Consider the following 24919-nt stretch of genomic DNA (forward strand, 5'->3'; position numbering starts at 1 on the left):
AACCACATCGAGTAAATCTAAATTCAGTAAAAGATCTGAGCCGGCCAATTTGCATGGAAGCTGACGGCAACAAATTTTGAGGACCGAGTGAACAAACTTTTTGTAGGGAGGAGATTACTCACCGAATTTGCCAACCGGAAATCAGCTTTTTGCATATTCATTTTCTCTTATAACTTTCTTTTTCTTTTAGGCGTGAGAGCGGTCTTCACTTAGTTATTTAAGGGAGAAATTTTTCACATGGTCATATTTCTGCAAAACAATCTTCCGCATAATCAGTCCTATAAATCAATTCTTTCAGGACATGAAAGCTGAAATTGTTTAGAAACTTCAGAAGAGTTGGATTTCAGAAGATCTATTGCTGCAGTAAAATAAGCAATAAATGGGCCGCCTTTAAGGGCGTTTTTGTCAACGATAGGACTATAATCCGTATAAAATGTAAGTTGACACTACAATCCAGTTAACAGTTTTGTAGCCTGTATTTTACCCATTTGATTTATTTCTTAGTTGAAAACAAGGTAAGTGTTTGTCTGGCTAGAAAAGAAGTCTTGAGAATGGAGCAAAAAGTTAACTTGCTTAATGTAAAAACTGTCAAAGAGCAATTTTGAAATTTCATCTGACTGGAAAAACGTGTTAATGGAGAAAATTTCAAAAACAGCCTCGTGCCGAGAAATCAAAAAAGGTTACAAATTAGGGCACATGATAGAAGCAAATGAGACGAGACACATCAGTTGCTGTGGAAGTTGCACAGAAAGTTCCAATCAGATTTTATAAAATTTGAATTTTTCCTTTTCATCATACTTGCGTTGTCTTGTGTGCATGGCATGATGAAAAAACCAGACGGACACTCAGAAAATTAATAAATAGATCGGCATCCAAAAAATGATTAAAATACAAACAAAAAAACTTTTTAAAAAATCTCTAAAAACTTTCAAAGCGTTTCTATTATCTGAAGAAATTTATGATGAGTAAACAATATAATGCCAAGAAAAGATGGAGCGTGGAAAAAAATTTCTCAGAGCAAAAATGGATTTATCACGACTTAACTACAAGCGGTTCCTATTAAAACACGTCTGATTGCTGACCTTACAGGCTCGTAGTCAGGCTCAGACAAAAACTAACTCAATTTTTTTGACTTGTCATTTATTTCGTTTTTATAATAACAACAATCATTATCTCTTCTTGTGATGAATTGAGAATTGTGAACTAAATTGTTTTTTTTTATTTTGTTCGTAGATTTGTTAGTACTTGTTAGCAGGCTTCTAAAATTCAAACTGTAAGTTTCTTGAAGTTTTGATTTGGTTGGCTATACTTGTAGGTTCGAGGGGTCAGAAACATGACGAGGGTTGATTTGAGACAGTGAAACAGATCTTTAGAACTGTTAGACTACTCTCTCTAGTGTGAATTGAGGAGCCATTAAAGGCATCTTATATTAAAGGCATCATACATGATTGAGGGTTAGTGAAAAGTGAATCAACTTAAGAGGTAAGGTATAATCAGAGCTTGGAAAGATCGTGATAAACTATGTTCTGAAGCTAACTTATACTCAGAGGCGAATCCAGGATTTTCTCGAGGGTGGCGGATTTTCAAAAAAAAGTTTTGAAAATTTTTGTCGATCATTTTTATGGTCGACCAAAATGATTTTCCGAGCTCTCCCAAAACACTAAAAAGACCCTGCTTTGGCCAAAATTTCTGCACCGCTGGCAAATTTCTTTTAAAAGAAAAAACAGGCCAAAAATGCGTTCTGGACAATTTTTGGAAATTTTTGACCAAAAAAATGTGTTTTTTCGGCGCGTGTTCCCCCTCCAAAATTAGTAAATACTGGCGCCCAAGGCTCCTTTAGAAAATTTTTAGGGTCTGTCACCAAAAATGGATATCTCAAATTAGTATCTTCTATCCATGCACAGGGTTTTCATAAGAGGTTATGTTGTCTTTAATTTTTCAAAAACTGTTGTCCAAGTTTTGACGCCGACAGTTTTTTTTACGACGGATATTTTTTAACACTTGATTGTAATTTTTCCGCAGCTTAGACACTAAGTGAAGATAATCAGCTTGCCAGAGAACCAATTTGAGTTCATAAATTTAAGTTCGGTTTGTCGTGTTCGAAGATGTTTCCAGAGCAAGAACACCACTGAAACTAGTTATGATTTACTGACCAGTTTACGCATTCAAATTAAATCTTCCCAAACCTCGATCCTTTTAGATCCTTCTGAATAGTTTTCAATAGCATGTTTCAAAAATCTAATCCTGTTTCTCTGTTAGCTGCAGAGACAACGACAAAAACTTGAAAAAAAATCCGTACATTTGCTCGTTGAAAGCAAAATGGGCCACTTCTATGACTCATAATTGCAGTTTTGGTTAGTTGAGAGTGTTTTAAGCTCCTAATGACTGATAAATTTTTCTTTAAATTTCTAGACATTCATTTCTTGTTAACTCATTCTTGACGGAGTCAGTTCAACTTCAGATATATCCCGAACAGTTAAGATTTTGGATGTTGGTAAAAACAAATGTTGGGCGTCAGCGTTCCTGACAGTCGGTTCTCGGTAACCAAGAAGCTACTCTGTCACCAGGTAATTTTCAGAGCCGGCACGTTCCCGCGCCAATAATTGCTACTCTTCTGACTTATATATGGCTAATTGCGATTATACGAGAGCTCTTTATAAAAAATATATAAACAGTTTTGCCAAAAGATGAGCATTAATTTTTTTAAAAGGAAATCAAATTAGTGCATTTTGACCAGGGACTGTCTACATTTTCCGAATTCAAACAAAAAGAAAAAATCTTTGTCTTTTTGAATTTTATTACGGACACTCTTTTTTGAAAATTCCAATAAAAAAATCCCGATAGATTTTGGTTAGTGTATCTTTTTTCTAAAAAAATTTGACCTATGGGTCGAGCCAATCATCGAATTGTGTAATAAAAATGAAAACAGAATCTAGAATTTTTTTGAGGGGGGAGGCGGATTTTTAAACAATTTTCGAAAATTTTGTCAACTTTATTTTAAGTCGACCAAAATGATTTTCCGAGCTCTCCCAAAGCACTGAAAAGACCCTGCTTCGGCCAAACTTTCAGCGCCGCAGGGAAATTTTGAAAACATAGGCCAAAATAGTGTTTTTTGGCACATTTCGGAAAAATTTTTACCAAAAAATTGCGTTTTTTGGCGTGCGCTTTCCCCTAAATCTTAGAATATATTGACACCATAGAAAATTTTTTGGGTCCGTCAACCAAAAACGGATATCCCAAAATAGTACAAAGGGGGAACCCTTTGGGTCGGTAGGGTGTCGAATCCTTGAGGGGAGGGTCAGTCCAACCAATCCCTCCCCCTAAATCCGCTCCTGCAAGTGCTACAAAATTTCTATCCTCCCCCAATTACGATGTGACAGTCATAATAATCAACAACGTTGTGTCATTAGACACTGTTTAACTTAACTTAATTATTAGAGAATTAGGACTAGGATAATACTGCTCGTATATCAGCGCAAAGCCCTGAGTTTTTCGACTGCCCCTTGTTTCAGTTTCATATCGAATATTTTTTGAGAAAAGGAAATATTAAAACGCTATACATCTTGGACAAAATCAAAGATCAAGGGTAAGAATTTGAGTCGTACGAAATTTATACGAGTTAATGCCTAGCCTCAAATTTGGAACAATTTGTTTTTGTTGTGCGAGCTAATTCGCTGCGCATAAATAATTTGCTCTACGCTTTCAGTTTTATGAAAAAAAAATTTCAAAACGGGCATAAATTAGTCCAGAGCATAACCAAATTAGCAATTTTTAAACTCCCAGAACTGAAGATATTTTTCCTGGAAGTAAAATATCTTTTCTTATTTGATTTCAGGGAGTCAATGTCTTCAGTGTGGTATAAACTTTTTGACAAAAACATTTGTTTCAATCGCCGAAAATTGACTGTATAAAAACCACACCAAGCATAAATGTTCCATTTTTTAAAAAAAAAGTCGAAACAATAACATCTTGATGATTTGAAATTAACCAGTATTCGCGAATAGTCTTGTTTAAGATTTCTGAGCATTTTGCAAAAGAAGTAAAGATGATTTTCATTTTCTCTTATCATTATTGCATTACACTTCTCCTTTTTCATGAACTCGCATAGCACCTAATAAATTTCAAATTATTGATGCGCCTCAATTTCAAAGATTCCTTAACAATAAAATTATTTCAAAAACCAAAAAATAGTGTCTTATACTAGCCTTGTGGGATCCCAATATAGGGTTTTTAAAAAATATTCCACCCAAAATTGATATATAGCATCTTATTGCCCATATCTTATTTTGCATAGAAAAATAGTTTATACGCTATTTCGATGCCAGTGAAAACAAATTCCCTTTGTGTGATAAACATTACGACAATTTTGGTCGGAATCGGTAAAAACCCATTTGTTGATCATAACACTGGTATTTGTGTAGAAAAAGGTTGGAGTAAAAGAAAGGAGCAGGCTTAAAGTTTAATATTTTCACAAACTTCATTAGACTACACGCAGCAAACTCTCTATAAAATTTAGTTTTCCATTCAGCTGGCTAGAGAATGTCATAAAAAACAAACCACAAACCGGCAAGGAGATCGGAAAAAAATAGCTGAAAAATGTAAACTAAAAAAAGACAACAAAGATTCAAAAAAAAACTTAAGCATGCTGAAACACATCGACAAACCATTATCAAAAATTCGCTTAGTACGTAAGTATGTTGGAACAATTAAAAGAGCTGTTCATAGGCCCCAAACACCTGCAAATTCATAAGCCTAGAATTCTTCTTACATATTAAAATATCATAACCTGGATATCTTTTGTCCCAATTATTAAAAAAACTAAATTGTCATTATTTCACAATCTGAACTTCAGTCACATACGTAATCAGAAATATAAGCGATAAAACTCAATTGATATCATTCTTTTTTCCTAATAAAGCTCTGGTTATAATTATTTAATGCACTTCTTGAACTGCTATACAATTTATGCCAGCAAGCTGTTATCAGAAAATATATAAAAAGTACTAAAACCAATTTTAACAACTTGCCAACTTCTCAGAGATGATTACATTAAACCTGTGCAAGAAATAGAGATGGCTCGAATCACAATAAAATTTAGGAAAGTTGGAAAAATCACAGTTTTTTTTTTCAATTATATGTCTTTTTTTTGAGCATGAAGGAACTAAATAGATGTGGAAACTTTTTAAATAAAAATTTTCACAAAAAAGATAAAATGAAGATCCAAAAAAAGAATATAGGGTTTGTCGCGACTAAAGTGCACGAAAAAATGGGAGAGGACTAACCAGGACAATCAGGTATGGTGTCACCCAGGTAATAGCTCCAGATACACCTGGTGCTGCTCTCACACTGGAATGAGTAGTTGCTGTAGTCTGTGAAGTTGTCGCAGCTGTTCCACTGACACACCTCCGGGTCCTCGTCGCTCCCATCTGGACAGTGCGGCATGCCGTCACACATCTCCCAGAACTTGACACACCCCTGACTCCACCCACCGCCAGGACATGAGATCTCCCAGTGTTCAACTCTGCACTCTGAAAAACAAGAAAATGAAATTAAAACATGAGAAATGATATTCATGAACACATCCCGAAATATGACAAAAAACTATTCCAGTGGCAAAATAATTTTTATAAGAAGACACATTGAGAATTTCCGAAGACTATTATATCAGCAAAACATTGGGTGAACTCAATTTTTTTTTTAATTTCTTGCGTCTTATGGAGGGCAAAATAAAACCAAACCAAACAAAATGGAAAAGAACAAAACAACGATATACTCATTGCAAAACGACTTTCGCAGGGCTGTCTTTTTCTATCGCGAACTCGGCGCAATCTTGATTAAAAGAACCTTCATTAAAATAAAACTGTATGGAAGTTGTTGCTTTTGACTTATTAATGAAGTTATTGCGCAAATTCGTAATATATCTATGATTCTATTTATCAGACGATTTATCAGACGATTTTGAGAAGGGTTCTCCGTTCCTGTTTTGACGTTTTTCTTAAGCGTTTGAGGGCCCCATTACTGGTGCAGTGCTGCTATTCGGAGAATCCCTGTAGAATCAGTTTGTTGATAAATTATCAAATTATTCGACATTTTATCCCCAAAATCATTTAAAACTGATATCTTGAATAACGTTAGTTCACCAAAAAAAATTCTTTTTATTCTTTGGATATTTAACGCTTTCATCATTTTCATAGACCGGATGAAACTTAGCTTTGAAAATTGCTCAGATTTTGAACTGCAAGACAATTAGGCCGTTTTCGACGCTGTAAAAAGTTTTTGTAATGATTGAAAGTAATTCTATTTAATATATCACTCGACAAGGTCTTAAGAAAATTTTCGTCCTTTTTTACCCTCCGTAGAAAAACTTACACGAATCCAAAATTCTTTCCTGTTTCCTGCCACATACACTTCTCCAGGCGCGGATCTAGGAATTTCTCGAGGGGTCGAAGTCGAGGGGGGGGGGGGGGGGGGGGGGGGGGGGCGAATTTTCAAAAATTGTTTGAAAATTTTGTCGACCACTATAAAGACCCAAATTTGACCTAATTTTCTGCGCCGCAAGAAAATTTTTGAAAAAAAAGGCCAAAAAAGCGTTTTTAGGCACTTTTTGGGAAATTTTCGACCAAAAAAATGCGTTTTTTCGGCGCGCGCTCCCTCTCGAAATAAGTATAGATTGGTGCCAAAGGCGCCCTTAGAAAAAATTTTAAGGTCAGTCAGTCAAAAATTGATATCCCAAAATAGAACAAAGGGGGACCCTTTCGGTCAGCAGGAGGTCGAATTCCTGAAGGAAGAAAAGCGTCCCCCCCCCCCTAAATCCACTACTGCACTTCTCAATGAATTTTGTGAGATTTTGTATATGTTTTGCTTTTGTTCCAGATTTGCATTTTGAAAGTAGTAAATTTTTAAATCGGAAAGCTCCAACTTTTCTGTCAATTTTTCTCAACGCAGATATTTATTTTCAATGTTGTGCTAAAATTTCTAAGGAATAGAACTGTTACGTATATAAAATCTCTCGAACTAATACAATCATCCAAGCTGCAAATGAAACTGATCTATTGCTTACTTCTAATGATTCTAACCGGAATCTATTAACAAACAAACTACGACCAGAAGCTACTTCCTGGTTCCTCCTCCAAACTAGACGGAGCTGGGGAAAACGGGAATATTAATTTGCGCTTAACCTTGGGGTCAGCAGCCAAACAGGCGGGGAGAGCTAGCATCTTTTTTGATATCTCCTCCCTTGTGAATAGTTATTATTACCATGGGAAGTGGAAAATAAAAAACCTAATAAAAATTCACCAGACTGGATGTTAATTTCGGGCTCTTCTTTCGTAACCCCCCCTCCATCAGATGTAAAAATCATTTTACTGTGTAACTTATTTTATCGAGGTTTTGTATATGAATACAAAATGTGTTTGTAACTGAATTATAAATCCTCAAACAAGTTTTCATGACAATGATTAGACACCCGGGTTGACAAAAAATGCTTATCATACAATTTTCATATATGAAAAAAATGTTTATCCTACTCTTTCATACAATTTCATAGAGCAAAAGTAAGTATGAAAATAGCAAAATAAGCATTTTTTTCCATAAATGAAAATGTATGAGAAGCATTTTTTCCATACTATGAAATTTTATGACAAGGATTTTTTCCATAAATGAAAATACAATTTTTGTTTCGAAATTTCGTGTTTCAACATTAATGAACACTGTATGACAAAAAATATGACAAAAAACTATTCCAATGCAAAATAAATTTTATAAAAAGACTTATTTTTGTCAAAAGCTATCCAGAATTTCCGAAGACTATTATTTTAGCAAAACGGTGGGTAAACTCAATTATTTTTTTTTTAATTTCTTGCGTCTTATGGACGGCAAATAAAAACCAAACGAAATTAAAATGGAAAAGAACAATCTCCTCTCTTTAAATTTTGTATGAATTTTCTATGATAAGCATTTTTTCCATAGACTTCATATATGAAACTGTATAATAAGCGTTTTTCTTCCCGGGCAACGAGAGCAAACGTTATGAATATTAAAAACCGTACGTAGGAGGAACGGTAGCAGAGCCAATAGATCTGAGGGACAGATCGCAGAGTCAAAGGATGGCTGCAATGCAAGTAACAAACTCCATTATTTTTCAACTAGCACAACTTGTTTACACAACAATTTTTTTGTCTCAAAATTTTGGAACAAAAATATCGAAAAAATCTCGGTTTTTCTAAAATTTCACTTTACAAAATTAATTTTGGTCTGAACCTTTTCCGTTTTCTGCACAGTTATTGGTTAGTCTAGTTTTGAGCTTAGTTCACTTTTTTCATTTTCACCTTCATGTCAATGAAGAGGGTAATTACTAAGAGACGGCGTCTACAGCCCGCAGTCTCTCTTACCCCAACAAACAAAAGATCCCTGCTGTGTTAGATAACAGTGAAATGCACAATGAGCAAAGCTTCTTTTGGTGAGAACCTTTTGTTTTTTTTTCAGTGATGAAAACCCATATTCATCCAACAAATATCCCTAGGATTACAAAATCCCGCGGCAATTACTGTCACAGTCTTCCTGGCTTTTTGCAATATATGATCAGAATGTTTAGGAAGTAATTCATCAAATTTTGGATGAAAAATCAGCTGAAAGAAAAGAAGCTTGCTGTAGAATACGAAAAGTATATATGGAAATCAGTACTTTTTTCATGATTTCTAAGAGTTTACAGAAGGTCAATGCTAAAAATAAAAATTAAACAAGAGTTGTGATAGTGAAAAGACACACCCAGCAAGTCGAGGACTGCGATTGCTTCCAAATCAATTGAACAACTGAAAAAAGTTATTGTTCGATAAGCACAGTAATTTTGAAAACAGTCTCTTCAGTTTTGCCTTGGGAAATTTAAACAATCAGCCTAATTTGATACATGTCAGAATAAATTTAGCCACTCCATTTTGACATTTCAGTTGGGGGCTGAATTTACTTAAGCTGCAGTGAACATTTGTTTATTAAAGTAATCATGTAATTGAATAAGTGTTCCATCAACAGTCTGGCGTATTTTTTCATCCCCTGAAGTAACTTTTGGCGGAAATTCTATAACCTGTCATAGCATTCGGACATCAGCTGAGTGACGAGCATGCACTTATTTATTTGCACAGCCTTTTAACAGCGGTTTTTCAAAAACACGCGCTTACTGAATACGGAAAAACACGATTTTTGAATACGGAAAAACACGATTATTGAATACCCTTTTTTAGAACACCACCCTCCGCCCACCCCTTGGCACGCTACTGTACCTGATGCATAATATCTATTAAACAATTCAAACAGTCCGAGCATTGCGCTAGTTATCAATGTCTTTTTGAATTGTCCGCTCAAAAAGTGAGGAATGTTACAGGACAGTGTTGTTGTTGTTGTTGGTGAAATATGCACAGTCTCGAAAAACTCATTCCCGGACTTATCTTTCGTAGATAATCATAGCTGATTCACAGCAATTTTATATAAATGGCCATCGGTCTAATATATAAATGGCCATCGATAGTTCAAGGCTCACCGAAACGCTCATAGTTCAATTTATCGAAAAAAGGAAAAAAACTGCGTGATTTTGTGTCGGAACAAAACCATAAAATATCAACAGAGCATATAAGTTTACAGAGCATATAAGCAACATTAATCGTACGTAATTTTAGTAGCAATGGTTGACAGTAAACACGAAAGTTAGCAGCCAAAAACTTGTCTTTTCGAGGTCGTACAAGGTCGAAAACAAATGGCTTTACGTTTATACGAGCTCGGTATACGAGTTTCCGTAGTGTTAACACAATTACGTTTACACATAACTATTAGTAAAAATAGTAAAATTAGGTAACAGCTCGGCCATGTGTTCTTATTTGACTTTGGTTTTACTGCATTTATAATTCTAGTTAAATTTACAAGAGGACGACTTAATTCTAGCGAAATTTACAAGAGGCCGACTTAATTTTCTGTAGCGGTTTTAAGGAATGCGGAGCGGGCGATCGCATCTTCGCCAAAATTCAGGCTTAAGATACGTGCTAGGGGGTAGTATCATCGGGAGCTAATTTCCTCTAAAATCCAAACAAGATCTCCTGACTTGCGGTCAAGTTTGGCCGGTGTGTGCCACTTATGGCGTTTGATGAGAGAATGTACGTACTCTCGTAATCACCGAGTCCAGATGGCGTTGGCATATGGTTGTGCGCGGAGTTGGCGATTGCGGTGGTCGAATTGATCGTTTGTTGCTTCTGAAGGAAAATTCACGAAATGCTGTCCCACTATGAGTTGGTTAAGCATAAGTGCCTCAAGTTCATTTGGGTCACTGCTAACAGGCGTGAGAGGACATGCCTTCAAAGACTGTTCAACAAGGCAGAAAGTTGTCTGAAGAAATTCTTCAGTCATTTTGCGAGTTGTGAGTATCAAATAACAATCATTTGAAACTACGTATAAGTCGTCCCAACGAGCCACCAAGGTGTGGCGCTGATGGAGGGTTACACTTCTACTCTATACCTTTAAGTACAAGAAGGGCGAGTGCGAGATCATCTCACGCTCGAGTGCAAAGAAGAAGCTCTTTATTTGCGACGGCAAAATTCATTCCATTGTCAGACCAAATAATTGATGTGATTCCGCGCCTAACGATGAACCTTTCTTTTCCGATTGCACAAAAGCTAGAGTCCGTTAACGGAACAATGATTACTGGTCAAACATTAAATAAAATGACCAACGTTTCTCGGAACTCCAGCGAAGCGTTATATAGAAGGGTCCGACATAGTCTACGCCGCAGTTACTAAACGGCGCCTGGCAGTATCCTAAACGCTCGAATGGCAGTTCAAACACTAACGATGTGACAGTTTTCACCTTCCGTTTACGACAAATCACGCAATTAAGTTCAATGTTGGTAAGTAGAGACCTTAATTTTAAGATGGCATATTACAACTAGATGACGGAATGTAGATAGTCCGTAGATTGATGCTCATTTTAGCAGATGATTTAGAATAAATTCATTAAAGGTTGACGACCATCAAGTATGATCGGATGTTTTGTTCTGTATTCGGTTTTACGAAGACGGCTTATGCGGCCCGTGGACCGAAAAACTACTACCAAGACCGATGAAGGAGGAGAGCGTTGCAATAGGACTTACATGTTGCTCAAAATTTAGTAGTTTGAATCCTGACGCGAATGCTTTCTTTTGTGATGCTTCATGGTAATGAGTGAACTTAGGATTCTTAGGATTCTGAAGATGAATGCTACGGTGCGTAGCAGCTAAACAAATGAGCTGTATTGAGGCCAATTGATGACGGGTTCAATTGGTGACGGGTATGCGACGAAATTTGATGCGATATCAAAAACATCAACAACGGGACCTTTAAGTCTTATTTTGGTGACTACCTCAATATTCGGTATTATGCGAGAAAGGCCTGTCACGGATTCTTAGAAACATTGGACAATGGGTCGAGCTGCTGTCTTTCAAAGCTTCGGCCGCGATAATTTTGAAACTTCGGTATCCGTGTCTGCGGGATTGTTTCCGGCATCGACATGATACCACTCGTCTATGGTGGTGACTTCAAGAATTTCGCTTACTTCATTTGCGACAAAAATTGAACACTTCGATGACAAATGGAGCCACTGGAGCCCTATGGTGCTGTCTGTCCACATGAAGACATCGTTTATTGGATTGGTAAGTGCTTTAAAAATATCCTCATTGAGGAGCGTGGCTAACAAGGCAGCTTGCAATTCCAGTTTAAAGATAGACATAGCTTTCATTGGCGCTACTCGCGCTTTACCCACAGAATGAAGGAGAGTTTGGCCTCTTGAGTTTACAAAATGCCCGCACGAAGAAATCCAACGGCACAGAAGACCTCTTGCGAAATATCTCCAAACATAGATAATTCCATTTTGTCAATTGCAGACTGCAAATAGCAGCGCGGAGTTGTTAGCTGACTTAGGATAGGTGGGACGGAATGCAATTCGAGGAATTTTTCAGTCAAGTTTTCTGGAAGGGTTTCATCCAGCTGTTGAACACTGATTCTCAAAACTTCCTTCTAGAGGGGACGTGCTCTCACAGTGTATGGAGCAACCAACCCAAAGGGTCGAAGACTGAGGAGACAATTTTAAGACCGGGCGCTGTGTAGCATTGTTTTTTCAATTCTCTATTAACACATCGGCTGACAACTAATGTGTCATATATGAGGTCTCACTTTAAACCTAGTACATGTGATGCTATATCTTCACTACCTACTTTTTTTACCTGACTTAATTCGTCGCTTGATATTTGTATAACATTTACATTGCCTTAAAAGATTTATCAATTTAAAACCTCCCAATTTAAAAAGCTCTTAATGTCTTTACCTAATTTCAAAGCTTCTTCAGGGTGTTAGAATGAGTCAAGGTACTCGCTCTACCATGTAGAAGTTTTGCATCACTGCAAAAGCTGCCTCTGGAAAAAGGGCTTGCTTGTCACGAGCGGTTTTCTGAAGTGCGAACTCAGCACATGTGGGGGAGTCCCGAGCTTCAAAAATATGTGTATTGGTACGTAATTATATCGGATGTGGTATCCTCCCACCTTATGAACCGCAGTGATAGTAAATCAATTTCAAGCACACCAACGTGGAAAATCATTCTTTCTATATCAGCAGATACAGCAGACTTATCCTGACGGAGCCTCATTAGAGCGGCTGGAAGGTTTAAAAGCATGTCTGGAACAACCAGAAGAGCTTTCTTGCGGGAAGATCCATGAAAATTGGATGCTCCATTCAGGACGCTCATCCCGGCTTATTGGGTTTAGTCAACGGGTGGCAAGGAAGATACCGTTCCCTCGCGGAACGGTTTCGGGTGTCGTGGGCATTAATTTTGATTAGATACAGTTTGTCATAATTGTCAGGAATTTTTTTTGCATATGACGCAGTGTTTCGTCTTTGTCTAAACGTTATTCCAAAGATTTTAATAGAGCCAACTCGGAATATATTTGTCTGGTAACTTTGAGCCGTCTTCAGCCCAGAGCATGCCGACGGAGTATCTATGATCATCGTAGATGGCAGTTGACTCAAAAAATTATTTTGCCCCCTCATCAGCCGAGGACTTAGCGTCTACTTGTTTGTAGGCACCGTATGATCCAAGTTCAAACCAGGATTTGCCCTGTTCTACATGATTTGACCTGCTTTACAGCCTCGATATTCCATTTGAAGCACGTGGAGACTAGACCACTGGCCGAAAGAAGAGAACCAGTTAAAACCTATCCGATGAGAAGACCAACGAAGAAAGGAGTTTATGACTTTTAACCTGGCAGTACTCAAGGGGACGGATAAATTCATAGACAACTTGACCTAATATAATTTCCACATCCGCATATCGGTATTTGGCGGGATTAATTTGTTTCAAGTGAAGGATACGTCTTTTGCAACTTGGAAAAATTGATTGTATATGAGCCTAAAAAATGTCATCTTTGACATAAGCGCAGACAGAGAAAGTTATTTCTGGATTAAATTCAGATGTGGCCGTTAAGACAACTCGTTCTGAAGCAATAACCTCAGTGGATTTGAATCCACTTACTGTTAATTCGTTTTTGACACATGTCGGGTTAAGTCTACGAGCGTGATCAGATGACAAATAAGATTAGCTGCAGGCTGAGTCAATTAACACGAGTGCATTAGTTTTATAAAAAAAGGATGAAATGGATAGACTGATGATAGGCATCAGTCCTTTAACCCTCTTAAGGATGTTGCACTAGTGAATTTTTGTGCGTTCGGTTTTGATTGGGTTTTAACTGCTGGAGTATTTTTAGTTACGAGAGTGCACAGTCAGATGAGTTAATTTCTGGTGTACGGGCTGGAAAGATGCGCTCTGCTTCATGCAGGAACACATTGTGTGTGCTCATGCATTCGGGCTTGTGACATGTATTTGACTCAGGGTTTTTCCTAAACATGTCATTTCCTTGACGGCAAGAAGAAATCTTGCTCTCAGCGCAGTATTTTGCGCGTTGAGTTGGGGTTTTTTCTTCGACGACGCTACATTTTCAAAACGGATGCTTGCGTTTACATTGCAAACAGGGACTATACTGACAATTTATCTCAGTTTTTATTTGCGGAATCGCGAAAAAAACTTTAACAACGGTCTCTGTTTGTTAAGAGTTATCTTCCGGCTTACGAGATAAACGCAGGCGCTCATCTGCTTTGGCTATGTCTTCAAGCCAATCGATGAAGTCTAATAAAGATGGAGCGTGCATATTGCGCTTAACGATGTGGAGCGACCAAGACTTTTTCGTATTAGGTTGAAGATTCTCGATGGCTTTATCAAGAAGTGTTGTCCTTTCGAGGTCGCCGGTGTACGACAAGGATTGGAACACTCCAACTATGCTTGATAGCATGGATGCTAAACTTGTGATGATATCGGAGTTGTTCATCCTAACGGGTGGTGTATTGTTAAGTTTATCAAGATATGCACGGACGACTAGTAGTGGTTGATCAAATTTTTGCTCAAGTTTCATCAGAGCGTCCTTGTTCATTGCGCCGCTATTTGCAAATAGCAGTTTTTGCTCTACCGATTACTAAAGTTTTCAGGTATGTTAGTTTAACATCATTGGAAAAGTTTTGTGAGTCCACAGCACTTCTAAATTGCCCAATCCATTCGTACCTCTGGAGCGGGTCACGTTTGTTTTGGGCAGGTTTCCATTGCGGTAATTGATCTTTTTAAGGAAGGCGAGGACGTCTTTTAAATTCTGTACAGTTATTCGGATCAGACGACGATCGAAACGAGGAAGAAGCAAAGTGATGCGGCTGCGGTACTGTGGATGGTACAAATTCCGACGCACTATACGAATAAGTAAATGCTTGTGGCAAAGGTTGTGCTGGTTGGACTTCCATCTGTGGGTTATAGTAACCAGTTCCACCAGCATTTTATGATTTATTTCAAGCGGTGTGAAAGATGCAAAAGGTCCCAAGTGTGGAGCACAAGTATTAGCAACACAACCAGGTGCAGATGTTGAGGGAGCAAGTCTCCAACTAGTCATGTTCGGTATGTAATGACCAAAGGCGGACGAGTAACTGTCGGTTGTACCGGAGGGTTACTTGAAATTGCGTTCAACGTCTGAGATGACATATATACAGGTGCGTTGAGTCTAGGTGTCATAGGCAAAGTTTCTAATGATATTCCTGCTTTTGAAGAAAAAATGTTGGTGCAAGCGGGGTAGCTGAAGGTAGTGGTAAGTAAAAACAGTTTTCCAGGTTAGTGGGCGGTGAGAGGTACAGTTGATGCTGACGTGAGAGCAACTGTTGTTTTGAAACATGATGGTACAAAAAAGTAACTACTTTCCGGAAAATCTGTGACCGGTAAAGCAAGTGAATCAACCAAATGGACTTTCTTGTGGGGTTGTAAATCATTTTGAGGAGCAACGTTTATACCAGTCGTCCCTTGAGATGAATGATTCTCGATGGCGATATCCACTCAACATTTTGTTCCAGCCTGCGGGGAAACCTTGGTTGTGCTGCTTGATGACAGAACAGTTTTGTTCATGTTCAGATCTATCTCCGATTCATCGTCTCATCGTCTCGACAACTTTTGCCTCAATCAACTTTCTTTGACTGTCTTTGACAAGTTTCTTCAGTTCCAACTCGTTTGCCTTTTCTTTAAAGCAAACAGCAGCCTTGCTCTGCCTCTCGATTTATTCACGACTCAGGTTCGCTATTTCTAGTTCCCGTCTGCGTTGACATGAGTTCATTAAAGCAGCCTAAGAGGATGTTGAGATGTAACGGGTTGTTCTACTTAAGATAGAAGAAGGTTTCGATGTTTGAGATGTTTGTGATAATTCATCTCCAGAATCCAAACGCAAAGGTTCACTAGCTTAAATACTTCTGTGTTTCCTCCAGCAGCTGGTCGTGGACGTCAGTTCAATTCTTCAACCACAACTCAAGATCGTTGAGCGATTTACTGGGCTCAACAGTGTGATCAGCGAGGCTACACAAATCATCATTCTTTTTATAGCGTTTTCTAATGCTGCTTTGCACTGACTGATCAGCTTTTCAACTTTAACTGCCCGTACATTTGATTGGAGAGAGTATCTGAAGTTAGTATGCTGTTGATAAAAACTCCTCCTCTTACGTTCTACGTCTCTCAAAACACTTGTTAATTGTTTGAGTGAGCTCATCTGACATGACTAAAAATTAAACTAGAAAAATTTTGAATAAGGACTTTCCGAGACAAGGGGTGTTCAAGTAAAGTGTGATGTCATGGCTCATCTTGGCTCATCATGGTTCAGCGATTAGTGCTTCGCCACAGAAAGAATTTTAAAACCTTTTTTCGATTAAGGAAATTTTGATGATTTTTTCAGCAATGGGTCATCAATGAAAACATCAGCGATATTTTATCACTAAATTAGCGCTGGAATGTTTTCAATTTTTTTGTTACAACTATTGAACGAATCAAAAATTTCAAATTGTTTTATAGAACTATAAATCAAACGCAAAAATAGGATGCATGTTTCTGGAAAAAAAAGTTCAGAGCCCGAGTTTCTGCGGACCATTATGAATCTAAATGCGTGATAGTTTCGTAACATCGGTAAGACTCATTGTCAGTTTTTACTACATGCAAAAGCTTAAATTAGCTATTACTTGAAAAAAAAACAAGTAAAAAAAAATAGTAGAAAAGTGAGTCATGAAAGTCAGAAAATAAGCTTTTGAAAAATCGACTCTTCGAAATAAAGTTTGAAGTCCGCGAAATTCGTGTTTTGGTTATTTGAAATATGCCTTAGATTAGATGTTAGAATAAAACTCAAGTTAAAGCTTCAATCAGTAACTTCTCCGAATTGTCTCTTTAAAGTAACTAAGGCGTCAGAATGCCAGAAGCCTCAAGATTTTTGACGGTCAATGAAAAAAGGGGCAGTAAACCCTAGAAAACCCAATTATTACCACCAATTCAATGTCTTGGACATTTCAAAAACAAGAGTCAAAGACAAAATTACGAACATGAAACTTAACTTTGAAAAAAAAACGGGAACATTTTTTTGAAAGTTTCCTTAAATATCATTCGTAGAGTAGCTATAGCATCCAGTTTTTTATTGAATCGAGTTTTTTGATAGATTTTTGAGCGTCCTAATTACACCCAAACTTGTAGTAAAAAACATTTAATGCTCTACACGAAATCGGCCAGAAAACAATTAGTATAAAAAATTGACGAAAAAAAGTTCGCTAAAAAACGAGAACTTAAAAATATAGAATAAAAACGGCATGACGCTGAAGAAGTAGCAATAACAATTTCTAGCGATGTTCCTGTTGAAAAAACAAAAAAAACATTTATAGTGTATTCAAGATGATATAAACAATTGAGAAACTCAAACGACAAAACTCAAGTCGACAACCATTAAGCCGATAGATCATCAGCAAAAACTCATATCAAAATTCTATAATTAAATTTACAAAATTTAAAATTCTAGGTAGATTATATAAGTGTAATTACTGGTTTTATTACCCAGTAATAAAATTTGAATTTTCAAAAATTGAGCGTTCAGCACCCGAAATGGTTCAGTGGAGTTGTTAAGAAGGTGTTAACCTGAAAAAGCTATAACCCGAGTTGATAACGCGTGCTAATCGCAAGTGTTATAATTTTTCCCCTATTGTTTTACCAAAAAAAAATGAAATTTCGTTTCTATTTTAAGGTTCAGAGTGACCTTCAATGAGAAACAGTCGGTTCTAACTGCTTGCCACGAATTTAAAACATCGCACACTTATTCAATGGCGAATCTCAATGCTTTATTCGATGAAATAAAAAATACAGTAAACATTGATCCTAAATTGAAAAGCCTTTTACAAGGGCTAATTGAGAATGTAACTACTAAGGATGATATTATTGTTGGATTGCAAAACTGGGTGCATTTTCTAGAGAATAAAGTTAATGAAATGGAAAGATATAGTTCAAAAGATTGTGTTATTTTGCAAAATTTACCTTTACGTTCCGGAAACTTTACCCAAGATGTCTTGGCCTTTTTTAACGAAGTTATGGGCGTGGAGGAGAACAGCTACGACCTGAAAGCATGCCATCCCCTCGGCCCTGTGAGTCGAAACCAAAAATGTGCGTTTATAGTGAAATTTGTCTACTTTGATATAAAAAACAGAGTTTATGGCAGAAAAAAGTTATTGAAAAATTTTTTGCACCCTGTAAATAAGCAACCAGTGTATATAACAGAGAGACTTACTCAGCGCAATTCAGAGCTTCTTGATTATTCTTGGCGTTTGGGAATGTACACAAATACATTTAACTGTGCTCCTCAAGTTCTCGTTTCGAAAGCAGATGGTGGATTTCAAAGGCACAACTTAGTTGATATTAAGGATGCTGATCAAATTTTTAAAAACAAGAATCCAATGATGGCAAGACAGACAGACAAATAATAGAAGAAATCAAAATCCTCGAGTGGTACAAAATAATCAAAACAACTTTTCTCGACCTCCCATTGTTTCACTGAGGAAACATGACAGAGAAATAACCCCGAATAATGTGGAAAGAAATCATCTGATTGATGAATTGTACAGTAGGCTATCGGATCCCGTCAAATTGGTGCAATTTATGAAATCACTTTAACGAGATTCTCCCCATCCAAATTCGTCAAAAACGGGAATAATACTAATGAAAATGATTCTGATTAGTGGCAAAAGCATTTCAACTCTATTTACAGTTTTTTGCCGTAAATCTCTTTTGTTTCATTTTAGAAAAAACCTTTTGCGAGATATGGCTGACCTGAAAACAACGCAAACAGCATTTTTCCTAAATGTTCAATCCATAAGAGCCCATCATGACCAATTATCAGTTTTAAGTGAATCCTTTGATAACAAGCCTGCATTACTCGGGCTGACTGAAACATGGCTCTTAAACAATGATCCTATTGGCATATATAACTTAGAAGGTTATGACGATATTTTCTGTGCAAACCGCGTAAACGCTAGAATGGGGGCGTTGCAGCTTTCATTAAAACTGGCCTTAACTATAGGTATTTTAAATTAACAGTCAGTTTGGAGCACATCGTTATCAAAATGTGTTTTGTCGATCACTCTCCACTAAATGTTTGCATAATATATCGTCCATCAAAACTCAAACTAGAACTTTTTTGAATTTATTTGAAGATTTTTTGCTTGAAATGAAAGCATTAAACGGTGAAATTTTGCTAAGGGGTGATTTATTATAGGTAGACAGCGCAACTTTAGTGACTACAAAAATCTTCCGCTCTCTTTTGATTTAGAAGTTCGAGCCAACTAGAGTAACTAAAATATCAAGTACATGCATTGACCATATAATTGCGGCAGAGGAATCTCAGGTAACAACAAAAAAATGTACTATTTGTGACCATTATGGACTTATGTTTGACCTAAAAATTATTTCAGAAAAGCAAAACGTGGATTCTTATCAATCGGATTTCAACTATGATTTACTACTGAATGATGATTATTGTTTGAAATTTTTTTTTCGCTAAAAAATTGATTGAACAAAAATGATGATGATTATCTTGACCTTTACATCATTGAAATGACCCAAATTTTGATTGATTAATTTTCAAAGTATTGCTCAAAAAAATCCGAAAAAAGAATAAAAACCACCACTCATGGATTAATCTGAAAATTAAGAGAATGATGAGTAACCAAAACGTGTTACACAAAAAGTGCGTTCAGACACATCCATTGAAAAGAGAAACACGCTTCAAAAAAGAGTGTTCTCCTAATTTTCTCAAAACTGCAAAAATTTTACCATTGTATAAAAATGGTGAGAAAAATGAACCCGATAACTACCGTCCAATTAGTTTGTTGTCTTGTATAAGTAAACTTTTTGAAAAACTAACTTTCAAGCGCTTATCTAACTTTGCCGCTAAAAATAGCTTGATTGATAAGCATCAGTTTGGATTTCGAAGTAATCATTCCTGTACTCATGCCATTTTGTCCATTACTGACTTTTTTCGTGAATCAGTTGATAATAAAAAATTTGGTGACTCCTGCTTTATTGATTTGAAAAAGCATTTGATACAGTTGATCGGAAAATTTTGCTGGAGAAACTTTATCAATATGGGTTCAGAGGGAAAATTCACAAGTTAATGACAAACTATCTTACAGGGAGAAATCAATATGTTTATTCGAATCAATCGGTCTCGAATATGCGAGAATGTACAAATACAAAAGGTGTTTCTCAAGGTTCAATTTTGGGGCCATTTCTGTTCCTTTTATACATGAATGATTTGCCTTTGGCCAGCAACGTTAAGTTAACATTATTTGAGATGATACAACGGTATTTGATGCTCACAATTTGCATCCAAAACGAAATTCCAGACAGAATTAAATAAAATATGTAATTGGTGCAAAAATAACAAACTGTTCATAAATCAAAAGTAGTGCAAAATAATGAAGTTTGGACGGGATAACTTAAATGAAAAACTTTCTTTTGGTAATAATGTGCTCGCCGAGGTTTCTGATTTTAGGTATTTAGGAATTCAAATGGACAACAAGCTCAAATTTGAAAATCATATTAATAATGTTTGTGGTAAATGAGCTAAATTTAACAGTTTAATATTCAAGGGTAGAAACTATTTCTCGAAAAATGTGCTGGTTAAATTTTATAACAGCTATGCAAATCCAATCATTTCTTACGGCTTAATTGCATTTGGTGCAACATCAAAAAGCCTATTAGAAAAAAAAATTCGTGATGCAAAAACGTATTCTTAAAACCATTTGTTTCAAGAGAAAATTGGAGCATGCCTCATATATCTTACATTCGTTCGAGATTGACACCGTTTTTGACTTATATTTCAGACAAATATTCAAAGAAACTTTTAATCAACTTCGTGGTAAAACTCCCCTTGAAACTTTTCATTTGGAATCTCTAAATAATCGTCGGGTTACTCGGTCCTCTGTGGCAAAAACTTTACCAAGCATGAAAACTAGAACACAAATAATGCAGCGTTCATGGAAAAATGTGTCTCTTAAATGTTATAATTTTTAGAAATCAAACAAGTTGATACCAGATAAACCAATTAACTGTACCTAAACCAATTAACTGAGCATCAACTAAATGGCTATTTCAAAAAATTGTTTTCATTGTTTCTTAAAGATAATGGAGATCTTCTAGATTTAATTTTTTGAATCATCAAGTCGGATATTATCTCGCAGCTTCTGTCATAGGTTTTTTCAGGGTCATGCCTCGATAAACTGCATAGCTTTTTGCATGATCCTTGGTGGGTTTGATTTGTACATGCGGTTTATTGTTTACTTGTCTGTATAATATTACTCTCCTAAATAAACTATTCAAGGTTCAACATAGTTTTCAAATATTTTCAACAAAGTTATTAACATCATTGTACAGTTAAGACTTTTTTGATACAAACCGAAACTACTAATAATTAGCGATGTCGATCGACCTTATATTTCTAATCCCAACTTAATAACGGATGCATTTGGGATAACAATTTGAGAAACGATCACATTAATCCCCCATAGTTCTGCTTGTGAGCTAGAATCGTTAATGGATACAAATTCGGATCAAATTAACATCCTCCCCCCATTACCCCCACCAAGTTAACGTTTGGATCATTTTAACATTTCGGATCAAGTTAACAAATTCGGATCAAGTTAATAAGTTTACAAATCAAGTTAACGAATTCGGATCAAGTTAATAAGTTTACAAATCAAGTTAACAAATTAGGATCAAGAAAGACCAAGTTAAGATCTTCCACTCCAGCATTTAATTCGCATTAAATTTGCTAAGCGCTGAATGTAAAATGCTCAACCCCCCCCCCCCCGCATACCAAACGACTTGGGGGAGGGGAGGAGGATGTTAACTTGGCCCACAAATTCAAATTAAACTGCCGGGTAAATTAAAAACATAAACTAGCTAACTATGAGAGCAAAAAAAGCTATGACATGTACCAAAAACCAATATTACTTCTTAAATGAACTGCTTAGATTTTCGACTCACAGACTCCTAAATCTGAATTTTATTTCCTCCGATGATCTTGGTGCTGAATTCAAAAACTGAATTCGAAAAAAAACCACAGCACCCGCCCATGTTTTGCATCACAAATAATACTAATAATGCTCTGATCTCAGATTTGATGCAATAGAATTTTTGTAAGATCTACTTAACAATCTCCACCCCTCTCAAGAAAGGGGGAGATTGATCCTTTTTGTATTTAATACTTTTGTCCCTAATTTTTTATTTAAATAGTCTTCTGGTTGATGTTAAGGTACAATGCTAAATATTTTCAGATAGACTAAAAAACCAAACGGTGGTCACACCCGCAGTCAATTTAGAACATAAACCATTTTGGTCCTTTAGAAATATTTACTTTCGTAATCATTGACCAGTTCTCAAAGGATTCTGCTAGTAGCAGAATTGAGCATAATTGACAGAATTTGGCTTATAGAGCAGAAACTTTTTTATTGCAGCAGATAGAGCTGAATTTCAATCATATGGCAGAATTTGACATCGTTTCTCAAAAACCGTTTTGAATCATAATAAAACGGAAACTGCATTTCTGTTTCTCGGAAATACCAAATGCGTATCTATGCTCTACCCGACTCAATTTCTAACACAAAAATCTAACACAATTTCTATCAGAAACACAAACAAATGCATCAATCCGCGACTCTTACTTTTTATATTTTGCTTCATGAAAGTGCTCTGATCGTTTTTCAAATTGATTTTTTTTCAATAAGCGATTAAAACTGCTTTTTTGTGAAATAAACGCATAATTAAAGAAAGTTTTCATGGAGCAGAAAAAAAATCAGCATTTTTTCGATGAAGCAGCAGAACTTGCTCTTTACAGCAGCAGAAACCTTTGGGGCCTGATCGCTGCTAAGGGTTCTGTTCCGACTTTCGTTACGAAAATAACAGAATGTTTGTGCTCGGGCTGGGTTTTTTTCTTTAGACAAATTTCGACTTTTTAACTAGCCATTTTGACGGGATTTTTTTTCTATATCATTCAAAAAGTATTTTTGTCTTGAGCTTAAACTTGCAAAAATATTTCTTCTGGGATGATTTTTCTTAAGGTTATGGGTGTTTAAAGATTGCCATTTTGCCAATTTGGAACAATTAACGCTCGATATATTTCGCGCTATTAACGCGTAAGCTGAGATTTAATCCATTTTAGAACTTGTTCCAAATGGGTTCAAGAAAACTTATTTGCCGTAATTGATTTGTTACTGGGAGCGAAATCTATCACTTTGTACTTTAAATAACAATTTCACAATTTCACACTTTGTTATTGTCCAAAACTTATAGGTTTTCAATGTTTTTTTTCATAAAAATTATTCGATATGAATTAAGGGACAGTCGGAACATTCAGAGCTTTGCCCTGATATACGAGCAGTCGTTCAATTCACTCCGCTAATCGAAAAGCAGTCAGAAAATGTTAATGACGTTGATTTACCAAATTTATAAGGATGATGCCAATTTAATGCTGGCTTAGCGTAAGTTTTCCAAAAAGTCCAAGTCTCACCAAAAAAAGTTTCCGCAGCATGTAGATTTTTTCCCTATCGGGCCAAGAACAGCAATATTGTAAAGTTTCTTTTCGTCGTGGCATGCAGTTATTCGAAAACTACTTTCAGTGGTCGTAACTGTATTTATTATGTGGGTCTTGAAATTTTATCTATTAGCACTCTTTAGCTTGGAAGGAGGAGCGATGAATAAGAGCTTGCCGCATGTATTCGTCGTTTATTGACTTCATAGCGGCTGTAAATAAATCAATTCCTCATCTGGTCTCTAAGGTGTTACTGATTCCTCTGATCTAGGGCCAGATTATACTTTATACCATCTTAAATATTCTTGTTATATAATAGGTCAGTGTTGCTAGTTAAGAAAAAAAATGCTCCTTGATCAAAGGAAACACTGACCGATAATTTACGCCTTGTAAACAGTGTGTTTTCTCCGTTTGGTTTATTCTGAGGAAGACAAATAAAAACTTAGCATTAAAAGCATGCAAGGGCAGGCGCGGATCTAGGAATTTCTCGAGGGGGGCGGATTTTCAAAAAAAGTTTTGAAAAATTAGTCGACCCTTTTTTTTAGGTCGACCAAATTGATTTTCTGAGGTCTTCCAAATCTCTATAAAGACCCTAATTTGACCAAATTTGCTGCGCCGCAGGCAAGTTTTTAAAAAAAGGCCAAAAACGGCGTTTTTAGGCACTTTTTGGGAACTTTGACCAAAAAACCATGTTTTTTTGGCGCGCGCTCCCCCTCAAAATTAGTATATATTGTCGCCCAAGGAGCCTTAAGAAAAATTTTAAGGTCCGCCACCAAAAATATCTCAAAATATCACCAAAAAATATCTCAAAATAGTACAAAGGGGGGACCTGAATGTCCCCTGAAAATTTCCTCGAAAAAGCAGAATAAAAAAGCATAGTCATTTGTAGCGTAAGTAACAGTGTTTCAACATTGCAAATTTTTACACTTGCTTCGCAAACACTAGCGAGCAAACGACAAAACAAGCCCTACAAAGTTGATTTGGAAAAAGTAGCTATAAACCTCGAATTAGTCAAATTTTTGCTATGTGTCGGATTCGAACCAATGATGCAGCTATAGTTGCTAATAAATTGACAATGCTATATGCAGCAACACTGCCACCAAATATAAATACAACCAGTGCTAAGTGCCGCGTTGACCCTCCGATTAGTAGATTAGGAGCCTAACGTCGTTCCAACTGTGCCACGCGCTCACTTATAGATCGCCAAACACTTGTGACAAATAGAGCAGAGAACAGATGCCAAGAAGTTTTCAGTGCTATAAATTGTGAGTATAGCAAAAGTCCCTTCTAAATGAGCATTTTTATTTGCGAGTTAGGTTGGAAAAAAACTAGCGCCATGCAAAACATTACTCTCGCTAGCTCGCTAGTGTTATAACAAAATATTAAAAATGGAATGTAGTGGAGCCATAAAACCCAGGCAATAAATGATAAAAGAAAATTCAAAAATCTCAG

The 24919-nt window shown here is 36.4% G+C and overlaps 1 protein-coding gene across 1 annotated transcript in view; it reads right to left on the reverse strand.

Annotated features, from left to right (window-relative positions):
* LOC134842379 (uncharacterized) overlaps positions 1-24919 on the reverse strand; it is a 52232-nt gene that overhangs the window by 17531 nt on the left and 9782 nt on the right. Inside the window, exon 5 of the mRNA XM_063858687.1 lies at positions 5283-5528. Coding sequence (XP_063714757.1) covers positions 5283-5528 — 246 coding nt within the window. The remainder of the gene's footprint in view (positions 1-5282; positions 5529-24919) is intronic.

This window comes from Symsagittifera roscoffensis, chromosome 3, assembly GCF_963678635.1.
Source record: "Symsagittifera roscoffensis chromosome 3, txSymRosc1.1, whole genome shotgun sequence".
Lineage (NCBI taxonomy): Eukaryota > Metazoa > Xenacoelomorpha > Acoela > Convolutidae > Symsagittifera > Symsagittifera roscoffensis.